Here is an 18,251-nt window from a genome sequence, read left to right as displayed (position 1 = left end):
AAAATCGTGAGTATTTTTCCTGACTTTTTGAAGTGGGGGTATTTGTCACTGTTGTCTAAAGTAGCTTAATTACTTACTGCTTAATCCCGGAAATGATTGGCATACATTATGATATACCCAGCAAGAAATGAGACCGAGGGGTACCCCCAACATGTCCAATCCCTATACACATTGCAGACTTTTGTTACTAAACACATCCCCCCCAAGATGTCTGAAAGGAATTCCCCAGATTCCTGCGAGACAATGACCAACACAAAGCAGGGGGGTTCTCTCCGTCTCATACCTTGCTGCGTATGCATTATGAGCGAAAGTTGAGACCGGTCGGGCACCTGCCACAGTTCACTCCATCACTGCATAGACCTGTGATGAGACACTGACTGGACGCACATATGCCAGTCCAGATCAGCGGTCATGCATCAGTAAACATGCATCCAAGTTAATGTCGGAACTCGGCATAGGCCCGCTCTGAAGACGAAATTGTTCGTTTTTAATCATCTGTTCACTGGAATGTTGAAATCAAAAAGATGTACATGATAGAGGAGACTGCCAAGTCGGTTTCTCCGTGAAACTAGTTTCCAGAAGAGCTTTGTAACCTCTCTTGTTTTGAAAAATTATCGTAAACAAGTTGTGGAAATTAAAATCAACGCTTTGTGCGCCTACGTCGCAGGCGACGTGTGTATTACCGGTACATTAACTTCCGGGTTCGTGGACATCTCGCCATGGAGGATTTTGGTCGCTGTCTTCTGATTATCCTGTCAGTGGTGTTCAGTGTCACAGGCAAGCAAAACAAACTTAGAAATAACATTGGTGTGGCTTTGACAGATCCAGGCCTGTTCCATAATTTGTAAATGACGCAAAAGAAAAAAAGAAGATGTCGGTACTGATGTTAATTAAAATCACGTCTGAAATTGTAATGTTACTCATTTGTGTGTTTTGGGTGTATTAAAGTTCATATTTACCAGAACAGCATCACCTAGGGCAAAGGAAAGAATTCCATACATGTATCTGCAGACGCCACTGATTAGCAATCTGACATGACATAGAAAGTCAATTGTAGTAATATTTTCAAACAATTGTCTCGTGGGGTCTGTGCACAGGGTGTCAAGCAAATGTCCTTATAATGGAACTCTTTTCAAAAATAATTTGACATCCAAGTATTTTGTGTGTGTCACTGCAGGAGGTAGCCCATGTTTTGATTTTTTGTGCTTGTTCTGTTTGCTTCCTCTCTTTTGTTTACATAATGGATTTTTCAGAAAAAAGTGGAAGTCATCAGGGCTAAGAAAATGCATTCACATTTTTGTTTTTATGCCTAGCCTTGTGTTTTATGGTAGTTCTACATTTTAGTAAATGGAGATGAGTGTACTCAAAAATACTACGTTAAAAGTCAGATGTTTGTATACACATAGGTTCTGTGTCAGTGAATGGAAAAGATTTACTTTTGCTCAATATACATGTATGTGTACTTGCCTGGAACAAATTTAGGACTATTTTGTTTGATTTTCCAAACAGGTGATACGGTCCATCTGACAATGGTCACACCCACACCTTATGGGGCTGGGTCTTCAGCCAGCATCAGCTGCTTCCGTAGCAGTCCTGATGCTGGAGTTGCCTTGAACTTTGGTAGACCATTCCAGATGGGCCTCCCAGGATCCACAGTACAGTCCTCAACCATCCTCCCTGCTGGTAGTACACCATCAGTGAATGGACAAACAGTCACACAGGATCTGACCTCCAGTAATGATGCTACTGGGTTGTTTTATTGTGAAGGTTCAAGCAGAGGATTTACGGCGAGAGTGTACAGCATCATCCACAGTACTCACAGTAAGTGTCGCACAACCTCTGAAAGGCACAAAAACAGTACTATTGAATGGAATGGCTAAAGGCCGGTTCAAACTCGCTGCGTGTTCACTGTGTACGCAGCGCGAAGGTCTATTTTGAGATGTCCGCAGTGCGTGAAGGAAAGTGCAATGCGTAATGAAAATGCGCGCCTTTGCATGCAGTTTGAAATTAATGGATAGTGCGTACACACCAAATGTATGCATATTCGGACGAATTAAAACTCTTTTTTAACTTTTGTTGGATATGCAGATGCAGCCGAGACTTGAAAAAACTTGAAAGTATGAACGTCAAATTACAGCGTCCAATATAATTTTGGTAGTAAGACATGGCTGTGACTGTGACTGTGAACTGAATCTGTAACATCCACAGCCTCTTCTCACAGACTGATGGGATGGGCTGCTTCCAGCAGCAGCCAGGTGATCAGAACATATCAGCTCAGAGAAAACTCTGGGGCATCCCATTATCGATGTAGAGTTTTTGTGATCTACAGAGCTCTGCTCATTATCTTTTATTGTGTTCAAACTTGTAGGAAGATTTGAGCCACGCAGTGGACTTGTGACGAGAACTATCAATAAAGGAGAAGGTGTTACGCTCATGATTGACTCGGTCAATTCTGGCAGCTATCCTTTGTGGCATAGAATCAGACAAGGAGCTGTAACCGAATTATACACAGACAATGACATGAACATGTATAACATCACGATACCTTCCTCCATGGTCAGTGATGGGGATTTGTATGCAGCGATTCAGCATGCACTCTCAGTGAATGATAATCACTTCAGTCTGATCAGACTTATTGTCAGAGGTAAGGAAATAAAGACACTGCAGGTATATTGAGGAAATAGATAAAGAGGATTATTTCAATTTCTTTACACTATTGCAAATTTGTTTTTTTGGGGGAAAAAAGGGACATTCAGAAACTGGGATTTTGAATCAGTGAACCTTAGGGCTGGTTCATACTCGGTGCAAAAGCAAACGGCTTATATAAACCAAATGATTACAAGCATTGACAGTAAAATGTACCCCAATTGAACTGTTTTCCACTTTGCAAACGTGCAGTATTACCCCACTATATTTATAAACACATTATTCAGGGATCAACCTTTCCCCCAATAATTATTATTAACTGTGCATTATAAGGGTCAGAATTAGAAATTCCATCAATATTCACAATGAATGCATTCAATATGCATGTGTGAACATTGAGCATCTATCAGAGGGTATTGAAGTTGGCACACTTCCAACTACTAATTTTAAGTTTCCTGTGTTACTTTTTCTCACCCAGACTGTGTTTCCGACAAGTGGGGTCCTCCTGCCTGTGTAGCTATGTGTGACATGTGCTACAATGGAGGAGTGTGTGATGATGAGACAGGAGATTGCATCTGTCCACCAGGATTCAGTGGACCAAACTGCCTCAATGGTAAGCTCATTGCCTAGTCACAGGTTGGTCTGTCTGTTTGTTTGTCTTGGTGTGTGACATGTGCTACAATGGAGGAGTTTGTGATGATGAGACAGGAGACTGCATCTGCCCACTGTCACAGTGTGCTCACTTTACAGCCACTGCAACAGAAGGACTGGATGCAGGCAAAAAAATGATCGTAACAAAACCCAATCTATAGTATTCACAATATATGATATGAATTTAATTACAAAATTTCTTGATTCTATAATACGAAATATACACCATTCTGTATTTACAATCAGATGTCTCTCAAGTGAGTGTCGCTACAACTCGGAATTAAATTACACTTATCAAATGAATGTCGATTCACACCCGCATGAAAATCAGCATTTGCAATTCAAGTATTTACAGGTAAGTACAGGTATGTGTGAATTAAAATGTTGAATTCACTGTAAGTTCACAAACTAGTGCATCAAAGAGATACACTTGATAGTTTCTAATTTCTGTAATATAATGCTGTAAAATTTCAGCTCTGAAAAGCACCTCAAAATAAAAGAATTATCAATCAAAGTTCCTCCTAGGAAAACAAGAATTCGCAAGAAATCTTCTAAACAAATGTCAGTATCATCAAAATAAAAGAATTATCAATTAAAGTTCCTCCGAGGAAAATAAGTATTCGAAAGAAAACTTCTAAACAAATGTCAGTATAAACTCCAGAGAAAACAAGGTTGATTAAAAGTATGTCACAAGCTGGAATAACCTAAAAGGTTCAAGGCATGTACATGTACATGTAATAGAAGATCTTTAAGTCAAAATTCACAAGTGTTATCACTACATGTACGTCTGCTCTCAAATTAAAATATCTGACATACAGTTCGACGTAATATCAGTTCGTCCCTCCATGATTATAAGAATCTGCCCTTGCTAGCTTGCTCATCGACTCTGGTACATCTGCGGGACCACCTCCGCAACTAAGATGTGAACCCTCACTGCAGTGTGCTGTGACCAAGGTTACATTGGAATTCAAGAACCAGCCATCGAGCATGAGGAGGAACGGAACTCAACCAGTCATTGAGCCAAGCTCAGATCTTCAAGGCCATCTAATTGAAGCAATAATTCACCAAAATGCCAAATAGTATGGTACAATAACAAAAATGTGTATCTCAATCTTGAACAGTCATTTCAAAGAAAACTTGTCAGAACTCAAACAACTACGATCAGTAATTTAGTATCAAGTTGATTTCGAACACATATTTAACAAAATTAGTTGATGTTGTTGGATCATCCGGGAGCAAAGTGCCTGACAGACTAACTCAGACTAGAGAGTCTTGTTATTCGGAATATTCAGTCGAACTGATGACTAGTTTATCACTCCATCGAATTTCTTGAGAGTCACAACCAAAAGCGCTGATATGACAAAATAACTTGAATTTAAACTTACGGTTTTCTTCAGTTTTCTAATCTTGGAATGTCAATCAGCCGTTACGATGATCCTGGCAACCAATTTTGCCTCATAAGCAGCCTGACAAATCTGCTACTGGCTGTGGCAAATGGCACAACCAAAGTACAAAACTCGCACGGCACTGGGATAGGGACTATCAACTCAGCCCACACACCTCATCATCATGATACATCTCTCAGGTCTCTACTGTCTATCACTTTTCATCACATTTATACTCAGTTGTGCTCTGTTCACATTCAAATCGCCCACAGAACTCCAGCCTCATTTTCTTTATCCACACAACCTGTGACAAGTCTTTACAAAAGAAAGCTCCACTGCAATACAAAAGGACAAGGTAGTGCATCCAAATTCCTAAGTACAGAAAGCCATGGCCCTGGTCATTGATGTGTAACCTGAAGAAGTAAAGTGATGAATTAAACATGAAGAGAAAGTCTAGTGAATAATACAGGCCAAAGTTAAGTTCAGATTAATTGGGCGCAGGAGCTGACACTGAAATAGAAAATATCTGATATTAATTGACCTGATAGAAAAATAGGAATAAAATATGGAATTAATTAATGGAGAATTCTGACACCCACCAGGATTTAGTGGACCAAACTGCCTCACTGGTAAGCTTATTGCTAGTCACTGTCTGTTTTATATCAGTGCATTCACCACTGCAGTGGTGAGCTTACCACTACTCTGATCTACCCATGTTTGTAATGTACTCCACCGTAGTACGTGGAGTATGTGATGATGTAACTAAAGCTTTTGCTCCGTTGAGATGTAAAACTTAAAAACAACTCTTTAGAAGTACAGCTTAAGTAGCAGAGAATATCTCTTAAGAAAGGCTCTCCAAAATTTAAACGAAGACATTTGTGAATCCTCTATAGTTTCTGTGTTGCGCTTCTGTTCCTTGTGTGCTACGCAGAAAAATAGTACGTGTAACATTTTCTGATGTTTACTTTGACAGGCAATTGGGAGAATGTTAGCAGCAAAAACAAATGACAATTTAACAATGCCATTCGTCAATCAGTTTTCATACAGAAGTTTTAAGTTCTGATGTTTGTCCTGCATAAGCCATTAAGATCTGTCTTTTTTAATTTACAGTGTTTTGCTTTTTTATCCTTATGGATTTGCTCATTTGATGTGAATTGCTGGTTGGTAACCTTTATAGAAAATAATCTCGACTTTTGCTTTCAACAGCTTGTGGTATGCACAGATTTGGCTGGAGTTGTGAGTTCCAATGTGGAACTGGTAAGATCATCCAGAGTTGTACAGGGAGCCAGTTTGGTCTACCAGACCCCTACGGGAACAGCTGCATCTCAGGATACCATGGCAGGGACTGTAACATGGGTAAGGACTCCACATATGGGGAACTGATTACAGAGTCCGCAGTGAAGAGCTGTGTCACTTTGTGATCAATTTCTGTGATACCCCAAACAATTGGCCTACCAAAATGGTACATCTGTCTCTGTTCCTATCATATTTTGATATCCTGCAGAAGTAATATATACAGTATATAACTGTTCTTACTCGGGAAGTTTTGCAATTTCCATCAATATAATTTTAGTCATATTCAACGCTACAAAGGAATTCAAGTATTCCCATATAAAACATTTCTGAAAATCTCATCTTGCTTGTAGTTTGCTCCAGTGGAATGTTTGGAGCTGGATGTACTCAGACATGTCACTGTCAGTCAGGAAGTTGTGATGCATACACAGGTGTGTGTACCTCGATGTGTTCATCTCAGGGTTGTTTTGCTGGCTGCACCCCAGGCTGGTCAGGGATTAATTGCCAAAGTAAGTTTAATCTATTTTTCATCATGAGTGGACGTTTTTCATTAGTGTGATATTGCATGGCATCATTAACCCTTGTGATGTCTACCTGACCAGGCAATGGACATAGAACATCTATGCTTTTGTTTGATTTCCAAATAATATTTCAACTTGCCTTACTTATTTGTAACAATACAACTTGCAGACTTTCAAGAGCAGTTGTGAAAGGATTGTTAACAGTGTTTTCAATGTAAAGATATCATGATTGTCAAATCAAGGAAAATTAAGGACAGGGGTCAACATGAAAGAGCAACTCAAGGAAAAACATGTTTTCTCTGGTTTTATCTGTTCAAATAAATATGGAAACATCCAAATGGAATGCAGTGTCATTTCAGAGCTCAACTATAACAAGCTAAAAAGGTTTTTTTCTGTTAATGCCAAGTTGCGAATTCTGAACATGCTAAATAGAGATTGCATCATTCTAAGAAAACAGAGAAACCGAGGGGAACCCTCGCCCTGTGTTCTAAGTGGATAAGTCCTTGTGCATGCCAAACAATGGCTAGAAAGAATGGCTACCTGCACTGTTTGATATGCACAAGGTTTATCCACTACGAACACAGGGCAAGGGTTTCTCTCTTTTCTCAGAATGACGCTATCTCTATTCAGCATGTTCAGAATTTGCAGCTTTGCTTTAATGGATTGAGCTTCGCGCACATGTTTTCAATAGGGAACTTGTGAAAATAACAGAAGGTTCTTTTAAAAAATTGCAAATGTAAGTAGGAAAACATATAAACAGGTGTTTTAACCTGAGAAGAGGTTGTTGAAAGGTGTTTTGTGAAGACAAGATCAACAACAGCCTGGCGCTAATTTTGGCATCTGATCTCTTGCTGTTTTACGGGTTACCAGGCGCTAATCATGGTTTGTCAGACACAAAAGCGCCGGTGCGCCCTCTTAATGTTGACCCCTGAAAGGATGACTGGTAACTGTGTAGAATTAGTTCAAATTACGTTTTGTAACATTACTTTGGATACACGTACGTTTCAAATAAAGACCTCTAGAGAAAGGTCATTCTTCAAAAGCATGAGTTATTGATATTTGTGTTACGAAAAGGTTCGAGTCAGTTCTCTGATATTCGTAGAGATAAACAGTAAGATGCCTGAAGTTCAAATAGATGTATATCTGTATATGTAGATATTTTACCTGTATGTTGGGTGGAGAAAGGTGGGGTTATAGTTGGAAGTAGTTCAAGTTCATTTAAATGCAATTAAAATTTGATGAAATTAAAATGGTGCAAAAACAAATGCAGATACAAATGCAGAAGTAAAAGTTAAGTTGGAAAATACTGTTTAGAATCCTTGGGTGGGGTTGTCGCCTATATGGCTATATTCATCAGTTGGATGTATTTTGCTGATTGTAATGTTCTACTCTTGTGTTTGCCTTTTCATTTTATGCTGTTATATAGTTTCCTTTTGTGTTTGTGCTTTGAATGATTGTTTTCCTTGATAACTAGTTCCAGATACTTGTCCTGCTGGTTATTATGGAGCACAATGTCTCAATAAATGCTACTGTCTCAACAATGCTGTCTGTGATAAGATCACTGGTTACTGTAGTAATGGATGTGCACCAGGATTTACCTGTAGAGGTGAGGATTCTATTAATAGCCATTCCAAAATTTGTTTAATAAAATACACTTTATTTTTTTCATTACGAATATGATATAGATAATGAAATTAAAATTGTATTCTTCCCCACACCTTTTGGCTGCATTTACTTTCTTTTTGTAGTATGAGTTGTGCACATACATTGTACCCATGTAGCCTGCTTGTCTTTTTACCCTGCTTAGTACATCTACTAAGCTTCTATTGCTGTGGGTTCTACAATTGTGTTGCTGGTCTGTTTTTGTATTGCCTTTATATATCAAACATACATTTTTGCTGAGCTAAACAACTTTTTTTTTCCTGGAATGTTTGTATCTTTTCCATCTGTCATTTACTCAGTTTGGTACAAGCAGCACTGTATTAGTTGACTTTATATTATGAAGGCTTGGTGCATTTTGTTCAAGTTCTGTCAATTAATAAACGGGACTGATGTGCGTTGTAATGTAGTTTTCTTCCATCATTAGACCCATGCTCTCCCAGTCCCTGTCTGAATGGAGGTACATGCAGTGTCACAGGATCCTCATTCCACTGCACCTGCCTGCCTAGCTTCACTGGAAGTACTTGTGAAGCTTCAAGTAAGTTCACTAAGTAAACAGATAACAACTTCTGTCATCATCATCCGTTGCAGAAACCTTTTAACAAAATTGTAACTTTTGTTTGAAGTTATAATGACGTGGTTTGTTTAAGGCACATGAAAAAGGAATGTATTTGTTTAAACAAAGATTACAGGGAGGGTTGTTATATAAAAGGAATTTTTTTGAAATATACATGTATGCATATGCTTATTTGACTTTGTATCCACCGCAGTGCTTTAGCCTCATTAACTTAAAACTTTTGTGGTAGGCACAAAAACCACCGTATTACTGCCCTTCCAGCTTCATTAGAGATCACCTTAATTAAAGAATAAACAATTTTGGCAGCTGAATTCAAACTCGTCACTCTTTATTTATCATCAGATCCATGTTATCCTAGTCCTTGCATGAATGGAGGTACATGCAGTGTTTCAGGATCCTCATTCAGCTGCACCTGCCTGTCTGTCTTCACTGGAATGACCTGTGAAACTTACGGTATGTTCGCTTTATTCATGTAATTGGTTGCAGCATGTGTATATTTATCGACTAGAAAGTTTGTATGAAGTAAGATTTCCTGATTAAAATGTCACAAGAGCAATTTGCTTTTTTCCGGGGGGAGGGCAGCAAAACGTATGCAGTTGGGGACGTACAATAAAATCTCAGTAACTTGAAGTCAGTTAAATCGAAACATCGTTTATCTTGTAGGCACCGGCGGCAGAATGGGGGGCTGGGGATGCCATTGTTCCCCTCCATCTTTAAAAAAAAATTGGTTATTCCTCCCCCCCACTTGATAGGCCTACCAGCCATTGGAGGTACATGTACACTGCAACTTCATAAGTTGTTTTCTTTTCAGTCTAATGGCTGGGACTTGCCCCACCCCAAAACTTTTAAACCGTTCTGTTGCTGTTGCTTGTAGGCCGACTACTTGCCAAGAGAATAGGCTTTTATATAAATATTTAAAACCCTCTGTAACTGCCCACAACACTACATCAAGTTATCTTGAGGATTTTTTGGCACCGATAAAAAACCAAAAAAAACGCTAAATTGTTTCAGAAATGAAAAACACACTGTGAGAACTTGGTTTGAGTCATCACACTGGAACTGCCTGTGTTGCATGCATACTGCACTCAGCATGGCACACACCCATTGCACTCACCACTGCAATCATGCAAACCCTGTTTTCAGGCTAGCCTGATTGCTACCGCAGACCCATTCACGGACAGTCCAAATCGCTGACTCTTTTCAATAACCATGTGACCATAGAAAGTGTTGTCATTAGACAACCCAAGTGAAAAAACCCTGAAATTCTGTGGCATGTCATGCTTAACGCGATCTGCGAAAAAACAAAAGATCTGCCACACGGAGGTACACCATTGAAGCGGTCAATTTTTATGTAAAAAGAAATTGGGATGTCTGTGCCACCCCATTGAAGAAATTTGATTTTATATAATGGTAGAAAGAAATCTTTAGGTTACAGTCTTAAAAAAAATTTTAGTGAAAAAAAGCAGGAAAATAATCACTAAAAAGTTGCCATAGCAGAGCAAGGAAAGTTAATGATTACGTATACATGTCATGTGTGTGTTCTCCAACTTCATGACTCAGGGAATTGTATTAATAACAACATCTAGGTAACTTGAATTTTTATTTATTCTCTGAGGTTTGAGTTATCAGTTGTAAACGGCAACCCATGAAACAAGACTGCGCCACCTACACGTGGTACGCATTGTCCGGCAGTGGCTTTTGTGATTGATTTTATCCTTCTAAGTTTGTCGTAAATGCCACCCGGTGTATAAGTCACAGAGACACATTTTTCTGCCTGAGAATCAATGTATAAGCCGCAGCTTATGTTGTGTATGTTGTGTAAATTATGGTGTATGGGTTTTGACAGCAAACTCTTTGACTTCCAGCGTGTTCAATAACTCCCCCTCTCTTTTTCAATACTCGGATAAGCTTGATAATTTAACACTCATGTGACGTTTCATGTTTACTGGCCAAAGGACTGGCCAAAGTAAGTGACTGCTGACCCAGTTACTTTGGGAAATATTCCACAATGCAGTGCTTAAACACAGTGGCTTGGTTTAACAATGCAAAGGAAAATTGATGCTGTTGTAAATAGTTGCATCAATCATTGCACAAAGAGGAAAATTTGCTCAAGTTATTTGACTTACGTGAAATTAAGGCCACATGCGTGTGGGTGTTTATGTCCTGTTACTAATTAGCTTAAATTCTGAAAATTTAAGTCTGCATGATGTTTTGACCCTGAGTAGGCATCTTGATTTCTAAAGTTGACTCTCATTGGCTTTGCATGCTCGCATATCACATGTTTTGGAGCCATGTTGTTTTGGAGCCATTAAACCATTGGTTTTAATGAAGGATGACACTCAGACTCTGCATAGCCTTAATAATAAGAAAACTGACTAAATTGATTTCTTGGACTTAACTCTTGTTTTTCATCAGATCCGTGTCTGTCCAGCCCTTGCATGAATGGAGGTACATGCAGTTATCAAGGTTCCAGCCACAGTTGTGCCTGTCTGTATCCCTACACTGGAAATACCTGTGAAATTTTCAGTATGTTCACTTTGCGTAATTATGTATTATCATTAACAGACATGGCCTTTAACCACTGTGGAATTCTTTTGTGAACGTTTGAAACAAATTTCTATGGTTTTTTTGTTGAGTTTTATGAAGTGATAGTTTCTGGTGAATAGCCTTTAACAGAGATGCAACATGTCCTCCAGGATCTGCAATCTTTTCTATTGAAAACTAGATGTTTTTTTTACTGCTGTCTCGTCACTTTCTTGATGGATCCATGCATCATAAAGTCCCTTGTTATTCCAGTCCTTACATGAATGAACATACAAGCCTTATTGGGATTCCTCATTCATTTGGAGCTGCCTTCCTCTCTAGATGTAAATGTGAAACCTTCATTTTGTGTTCACGTTGTATTGTATAATACCAAGGTCTATTCAACCACTTGACTTTTTTCACTTTATGAAGAGCTATACAGAACAGCATTGTGCACTTAGTAAACTCTTGGTCTTTCCCCTTCCCACCAAAAAGGAAAGGTGAAAGACATTTTAAAAAATGAAGGAAAGAACATTAGGAGAAAAAAGAATTGACTCCCTTCCATTCTTATTAGTTTTCACTTTGCTGTTGATGACGGCTTGTCCCATCCTAATGATACTCATCAGAGCAGAGCCTTTCAAACCAACCTATTTATTATGTTAGTCTCTCTGCAGCAGGATTTAACATTTTAAATCGAAATAGCGGGGCCATTTTGGTCCAGTTTCAAACCAAATGTTTTTTCAAAGCCATCCAAACTTACAGTGGCAGATGTATTCAGTTCTGAAAGTCTTGGAATGAAAGAAACCAGTAAATGTGTGATAGCATGTTACACATGTACACGGACTGAAAGCCAACTGCTTTCATGTGTGGAAGATAGCCAGAATACGGCTTCTTAGATCAGGCATATTTTGTGGTATTTTTGAGAAAAAAAGTTGAGGGTATTTGAAGTCTCTTGTGCATGGTATCATGTCTTGTGTGAAAAGTTACAAATGTTTTACCGTTCAAAGTGCTTTATTTACATGCCTTGGAAGGATTACATGAGAATTAATCAGTAAATTTGTTTGGTTACAGTGTTTCAGATCATTTGTGAACCTGATGAGGTTACTGCTGTTGGGACTCCTGGTATGACAGTCTCAGTCGGAATTCCACAGCCATTTGCTTCGTCAGGTGCCTCTGGTGTACAGTTTACCTACATTGATCCACAAGGCATGGTCATTTCAACACCAAGTGACTATCAAGTGGCTGTTCCTCTGACTGATTCAACCACATTAAACATTCAAATCAATGCAACAGGATCTTTCAACATCGTACAACAGTCCTGCCGGATAAATGTCACAATTACTGGTAAATGGTCTACAGCTGTCTATTGGTTGTTTATTTCTTGGAACTTGGCTATAAGAAGTTCTTTAAAAGGATAAAGCAACACACAAACACTGGGTTCTAAAAGTGTGCGCATTTTCAGTTGAAGGCTGGTCGTGCAAAATATGCCGAATTCTTATTTGATAATTGGCTGCAGATTCAAATAGTACATGCACCCATGAGTGTCTTAGGAGAAAAATAAACATTAAAAAACAAAAGAAGGGAAATGAAAAGTAAAAGAAAACAAAGGGGACAAAAAGTATTAACTTGTTTGAAAAGACCTCTAAAATGGCCCCTGTTTCTCCATTAATGGTTTATCAGTTTGTCAGTGATGAGTGCTTCCTCCCCCCCCGTCTCCTTGTGGCCTCGTTTTGGGAAAAATCCTGCCAACCCCAATGCATATACCTGGGAAAGCCATTGGCTGATACATTTCCTTTACTTGGTGAGAGCTGTCTGTACGCCTGTGCTGAACCTAAGCTGATTTGGACAGTGCCTCATTGCTCTGAAGAAGTTTGCAACAGCACAAATATTAATCTTGACTGAATTATGTATACGTATTAGCCATGCAGCAGGTCTAAGATCTGGTCTCTCTTGCAGGTTTGCCATATATAAACCAGACGCCATCTGTAACATTGGAATCACGATTAGCTACTGTCACATGGCAGGCATGGAACACAAGCTCAGGGGACAGAGGAGCAGGGCCAGTGACTGCATACAAAGTATATTACTCTCTGACGTCTCCAATATCCTGGATTGCTGCTGGTACCATTTCGGTGACAGACCCATCTCAGAGCACGTACAGCTTCACAGTCCAACCATTGGAACCAAGCACTGAGTACATGTTTAGCGTGGCTGCAGTGGGAGAAGGAACAGGAGAAGGGTCAAGGAGTCCGTCAGTTTCTGGAGAAACCCTTCCACTCCCTTCAACTACCACTGAGAGGACTACATCAAGAGAAACTACCGTGACTGAGCGTGAGTTATATATAAACATATAAAAGCAAACAAAAACAAATTGAGAAAAACTGTTATTTAGAAATGAGGTCACATTTCTTTGTATACCTGTTTGGTTACAATCTTATCATCGCTTTTGAGGCCCATAAAATTAATAACTCGTGTTGAACACTTCTAAACCACCTTTTAACGAGTTCGTTCTTACTACAGCTTTTAGGAGAAAATGCCTTAAGGATCTATATACGTTAGCATCAGTCTGCTCGAAAGACGTGGCTGCACAGGAGGCAAAAATTGTCGTTTGTTGTCTTTCTTGTTTATCACTGCTCACCCTATTTTATCACTGCTCACCACTCCCCACAACTATTTTCCAATCAACAACAGCCAGCTCTTCAAACACAGCCGTCATTGCAGTAATCATTGTGGTGGTTCTCGTCTTGGCTGCAGTAGCTGTAGGATGTTTCATTTGTTATCTCCGTCGTCGACGGCGTAACGGAAAAAACGAATCCGGTGCACAATCCGGCGGAGCACAAGAACTGGTGAGTAACAGACCACCTACTAAATCACGTGACGTATAGGGGGGTATCAATCCCATAGCAAAGTGTGTTTTGCATGGTGTTTGCAAACAATAAAGCCGATTTACGGTAGAGTACCCAGCACATCAGTAGTCTGAGTGCGGTACGTTCTGTCGCGGGCATCGTTGGAGGGGGGAGGTGTAAGAGGTGTCACACCCCCTCCCTTATTGCTTTGTTTTGTCGGCAAAATCATGGTCTGTCTGCAAAATAATGAACGGAGAATGAAGATGAAAGGAAGGGGGGTACAAAAACTTGTTTTGCGTGACGCTCCGTTGGCACATTCATAATGCCCCCCACCCGAAATGGCCTACCGTTGGCTTTATTTGGGTAAATGACACTTTGAAACACTTTTCTTGTAGTGGACGCCGTGTTTGTTGATATCTAATACCTACGATAGATCATGAGACTTGGCAGACGCAGTTGGTCTATACAAAGCTGCGTCATACAGTAGAAAGGTTTCATGACATGTTTGTAAAATTAGACGATGTGTTTCAGTGGCTCCTCAGGTATTGGGTCGGGCCAAATGTTTGTCTTGTTTAATTTTGTTTAGTTGTTACAGATGTTTTTCATCAGCATAGAATCCCTCCTAAAGGTGGCAGTTTCTAAAGTGCAAGCACTTCCAGTCCGTAAACAAGACAGTGCCTCTTTTTAATTTAGTTCGCATGTTGGTGAGTGGCGGCGCCTGACCTCGGTGGCTGTAGGTGCAAACATGGTGTAAGAGTGGGGCAAGGCAGGATTGCATGGGTGCAAATGATCCTTCATTTTACCTGGGTTTTGATGAGTCACAAAACGAAAATCGCCCTCGTAATATGTGACAAAATTTGTGGGTGCAAACATGGGTGCAAGCGGCTTTTTGATGAGTGCATTTGCACCCACATGACACCACGTAGCGCCGCCACTGGCGTTGGCCCACCGATCCACCCACTGGGTGTGTTTTCTGTGTTAATACTTACAAATAAATAAGTTTCGTGTATTTTAATGGCAACTGTTGCAGCAGATAAGAAACCTTTCCCTGAATTTATCATAAGCTCTTGGCCGTTACGAATGGCACACGTGAAGAGTACGTCGTTGGTGACAACGTTGGTCTAGTACATTCTGTTCTTAAGAAGTTCTGGAAATGGAATTAAATTTAAAAAAAAGATTTGTATTCATGATGGGAGATTGGACAAAGAAAAAAATATTTGAAAGAAGCCGACTAAGAAGTACATGCATTCGTTCCATGCTGAACCCATAGTCACACCCCTTTGTTTCATTATTGTTTAATCTAGAATACTTATCAAAATAAGATTGCTTCAGACATTGAAACAACTTCGTCACCTTATGAGAGAGTTGGTCATGGTGTTCCATCGTCATCATATGAAGTTCTTGATGTTGGTCTATCGTCAAAATCATCGACCTATGAAGACGTTGGACTACCATCTTGGGCGCAGCAGTGGGGTATACAGTGGGAAGATATGATCATCAGCAAGACGGTCCTGGGCAGTGGGAACTTCGGGGAAGTTCTTGAAGGAGCAGTGGTGATTGGAGGGAAAATCTCAAAAGCTGCTGTCAAGAAACTGAAGGGTGAGGCTTTAAGAGTAAGAGCTCTTATACCAAACGTTTGACCATGATTAACATGGTAAAGCACTTTGGCCTTTTTAATACACCACGCACTCGAAGCGAAATTGTATTGCCTGTCCAAATTATCTTACAGGAGAAATTCTTAATTGCCTTACTTAAATTTTGCATTCCCTTGTAGCTTCAGTAGTTTCTGGATGTATTTCATTTCTTTCTTCTTCTTCAATAGCGGCACATGCGTCACCGGCTGACCATCAGAACTTCACTGAGGAATTTCGAATTCTGACTAAAGTTGGACGTCATCCGAATATTGTAAACCTTCTCGCCGCTTGTCAACACGAAGGTAAGTGCGTCATAGATTTGAATCATGAAATCAAGTTTTCTTTTCATTGTAAACTCAAATTTGATTAAATAATAATTACATGCCTTGCGTAATATACGTCACCAAATAATGTGTTTAAAACTTGTCAGATGATTTGTACGTGGCCGTGGAATACCTGCCCAACGGTGATTTGCGAACCTACCTGAGAAATGCCCGATCCCAAGGAGACGGTGGCCAGACGTCTCTGTCTTCTGAAAAGCTGATACAGTTTGCTCTGGACATTGCCAAAGGAATGCAACATCTTGCTGCATCGGGGGTATTAAGAACCAAAGATTTCAATGGTGTGGCTGTCGTCATTACATGAGAACATAACAAGTGTTGTTAAATCGATTGCACTACATGCATAGATAATATTTAATGGTAAATGTGACTGTTTGGGTTAAAATAAACAGACAAAATGAAGTGACTTAGAAACGTTTTGAATACTTTGATAAGGGAAAATATGGCTTTCAAGCAGAAAATTCATAGAGTACTGGATATCAACTAAAAATGCAATTTCGCGCTTTGCAAAAAAGCGAAACAAACACCCAGAAGGGTTCAACGAAACATGACATTACATTAAAATTAATTCCAGTAGAAAAGTTGTGAATGCATTTTTCACCATGAAGAAATGTGACATTCGAGCAGTAAATGACGCGCCAAACTGGGTATCAAATAACATTGACCTTGCGCACGGAACAACAAAGCAGAAACTGTAGAAGTAAATGCAAGTTGTACTTACAGGTGATTCATCGAGATTTGGCGGCAAGAAACATCCTCCTTAGCGACGATCTGGTTGCTAAGGTTTCAGATTTTGGTTTATCCCGAGGAGAAGATATCTATATTCAGACATCCAAGGTATGATCCCAATTAAAAATTGCTGCCATGTCTAAAATTACTGAAGACATAATTAAGAAAAATGAATATAAGAGTTCCACATACTAATCAGTGTCTCTTTATGAATTTGTTCAGCATTATTGCTCAAGGGCCACTTCCTTTTTGCCTAGCCCTTAATTTCATTTCCTCCTGTTTACTTTTATGAAACCTGCGGAAACAACTGTAGGAACTATAAAATCTGATTTATGACAAAGAGAATAGCGTAACAGGCAACTTACATTAACGGAAAGTTTCGGTGCATGATTGATTTAGTTTTGGTTGAACATAGGTATTTCATTGTATCACTGACTTTTTTCCAGACTCGAGTTCCCACTCGCTGGCTTTCTCTGGAATCGTTGCTGAGGCAGGTGTATACGTCAAAGAGTGACGTGTAAGTGCCCAGTATGGGAATCGTACGGAAGTGTATTTATGATATGACTAAAAAAGTTCGACCAAATGTTTCGCCCAACAAACAGATTACTCTTTCGCCCAGACGGATTACTATTCCGTCTGGGCGGATTATACCTTTGTATTTCCCAAATTCGTTATTAATCTGCCTGGGAGGAATAGTGGGTCAAAGTTTTTTAATCATGTCCTAAATACGCTAAAATTCACCTTGTTTGCATCGAATAAATTTTTGTCATGCATACTTATGAGAGAATGAGTGCATTTTCCTTCTTTTTGCCATCAGGTGGTCCTTTGGAATTCTTCTCTGGGAAATAGCTACTCTCGGTATGAAGTTGCAAAAGACGTTGAGTCTTTCGTTTTCGGAAAAATCCATTCCATTGCCTACGGGCGCAAGCATTAGCGTTAAGTTCCATTTTCATGTTTGACCCGATTGTTCTTTACTTTGAAATCTGAATTGAGTACTAACACGATAACCCTATTTATGAATCACGTTTTAAGAGTATTCAGTTGCTCATGTTGTTAGGTGCCACTCCTTACGAAGATATCAAATCGAAGGACCTACCTTCAAGATTGGAAAATGGATACCGTATGCCAAAACCAAGCAACTGTGACGACGAACTGTAAGACTTTATTCTTTATATGTGACCCACTCTGTGAAAATGAGTCACCAGAGCCACTCTGTGAGTTTTCATATGTATTGGAAAGAGCAAATTGAGTTTTTTGTTTTGATGTATCACTCAGTTTGGCGTCCTTATGAAAGTGGATGCTCCATGGTGAAAAAAGCTGTGGGTTCCTCTTGGTTTTCACTGCGCAAAATTATTCTAAAGGACTTTTTACTCCAAAGTGGCTCAGGCAACTGAAGACTCATTTTCACAGAGTGGGTCACATATTAATACAATTAAACACTGAATC

The 18,251-nt window shown here is 39.5% G+C and overlaps 1 protein-coding gene across 1 annotated transcript; it reads left to right on the top strand.

Annotated features, from left to right (window-relative positions):
• Positions 1–420: 420 nt before the first annotated feature.
• Positions 421–18,184, top strand: LOC110989382 (uncharacterized). Its single transcript, XM_087143953.1, has 20 exons — positions 421–777; positions 1,510–1,821; positions 2,369–2,644; positions 3,125–3,259; positions 5,889–6,038; positions 6,329–6,484; positions 7,971–8,102; positions 8,583–8,693; positions 9,075–9,185; positions 11,148–11,258; positions 12,327–12,599; positions 13,212–13,586; positions 13,947–14,101; positions 15,406–15,700; positions 15,924–16,037; positions 16,166–16,332; positions 16,800–16,913; positions 17,252–17,322; positions 17,623–17,663; positions 17,863–18,184. The coding sequence occupies exons 1-20, from the start codon at positions 720–722 to the stop codon at positions 17,961–17,963; spliced, it is 3,258 nt and encodes a 1,085-aa protein (XP_087000079.1). The 5' UTR covers positions 421–719; the 3' UTR covers positions 17,964–18,184.
• Positions 18,185–18,251: the final 67 nt, after the last annotated feature.

This window comes from Acanthaster planci, linkage group LG12 (assembly GCF_054643075.1).
Source record: "Acanthaster planci isolate LZ-2023a linkage group LG12, COTS_SCS, whole genome shotgun sequence".
NCBI classification, from domain to species: Eukaryota; Metazoa; Echinodermata; class Asteroidea; order Valvatida; family Acanthasteridae; genus Acanthaster; species Acanthaster planci.
Note: the sequence above shows the minus strand (reverse complement) of the source record. Positions and strands in the feature narration are given on the sequence as shown.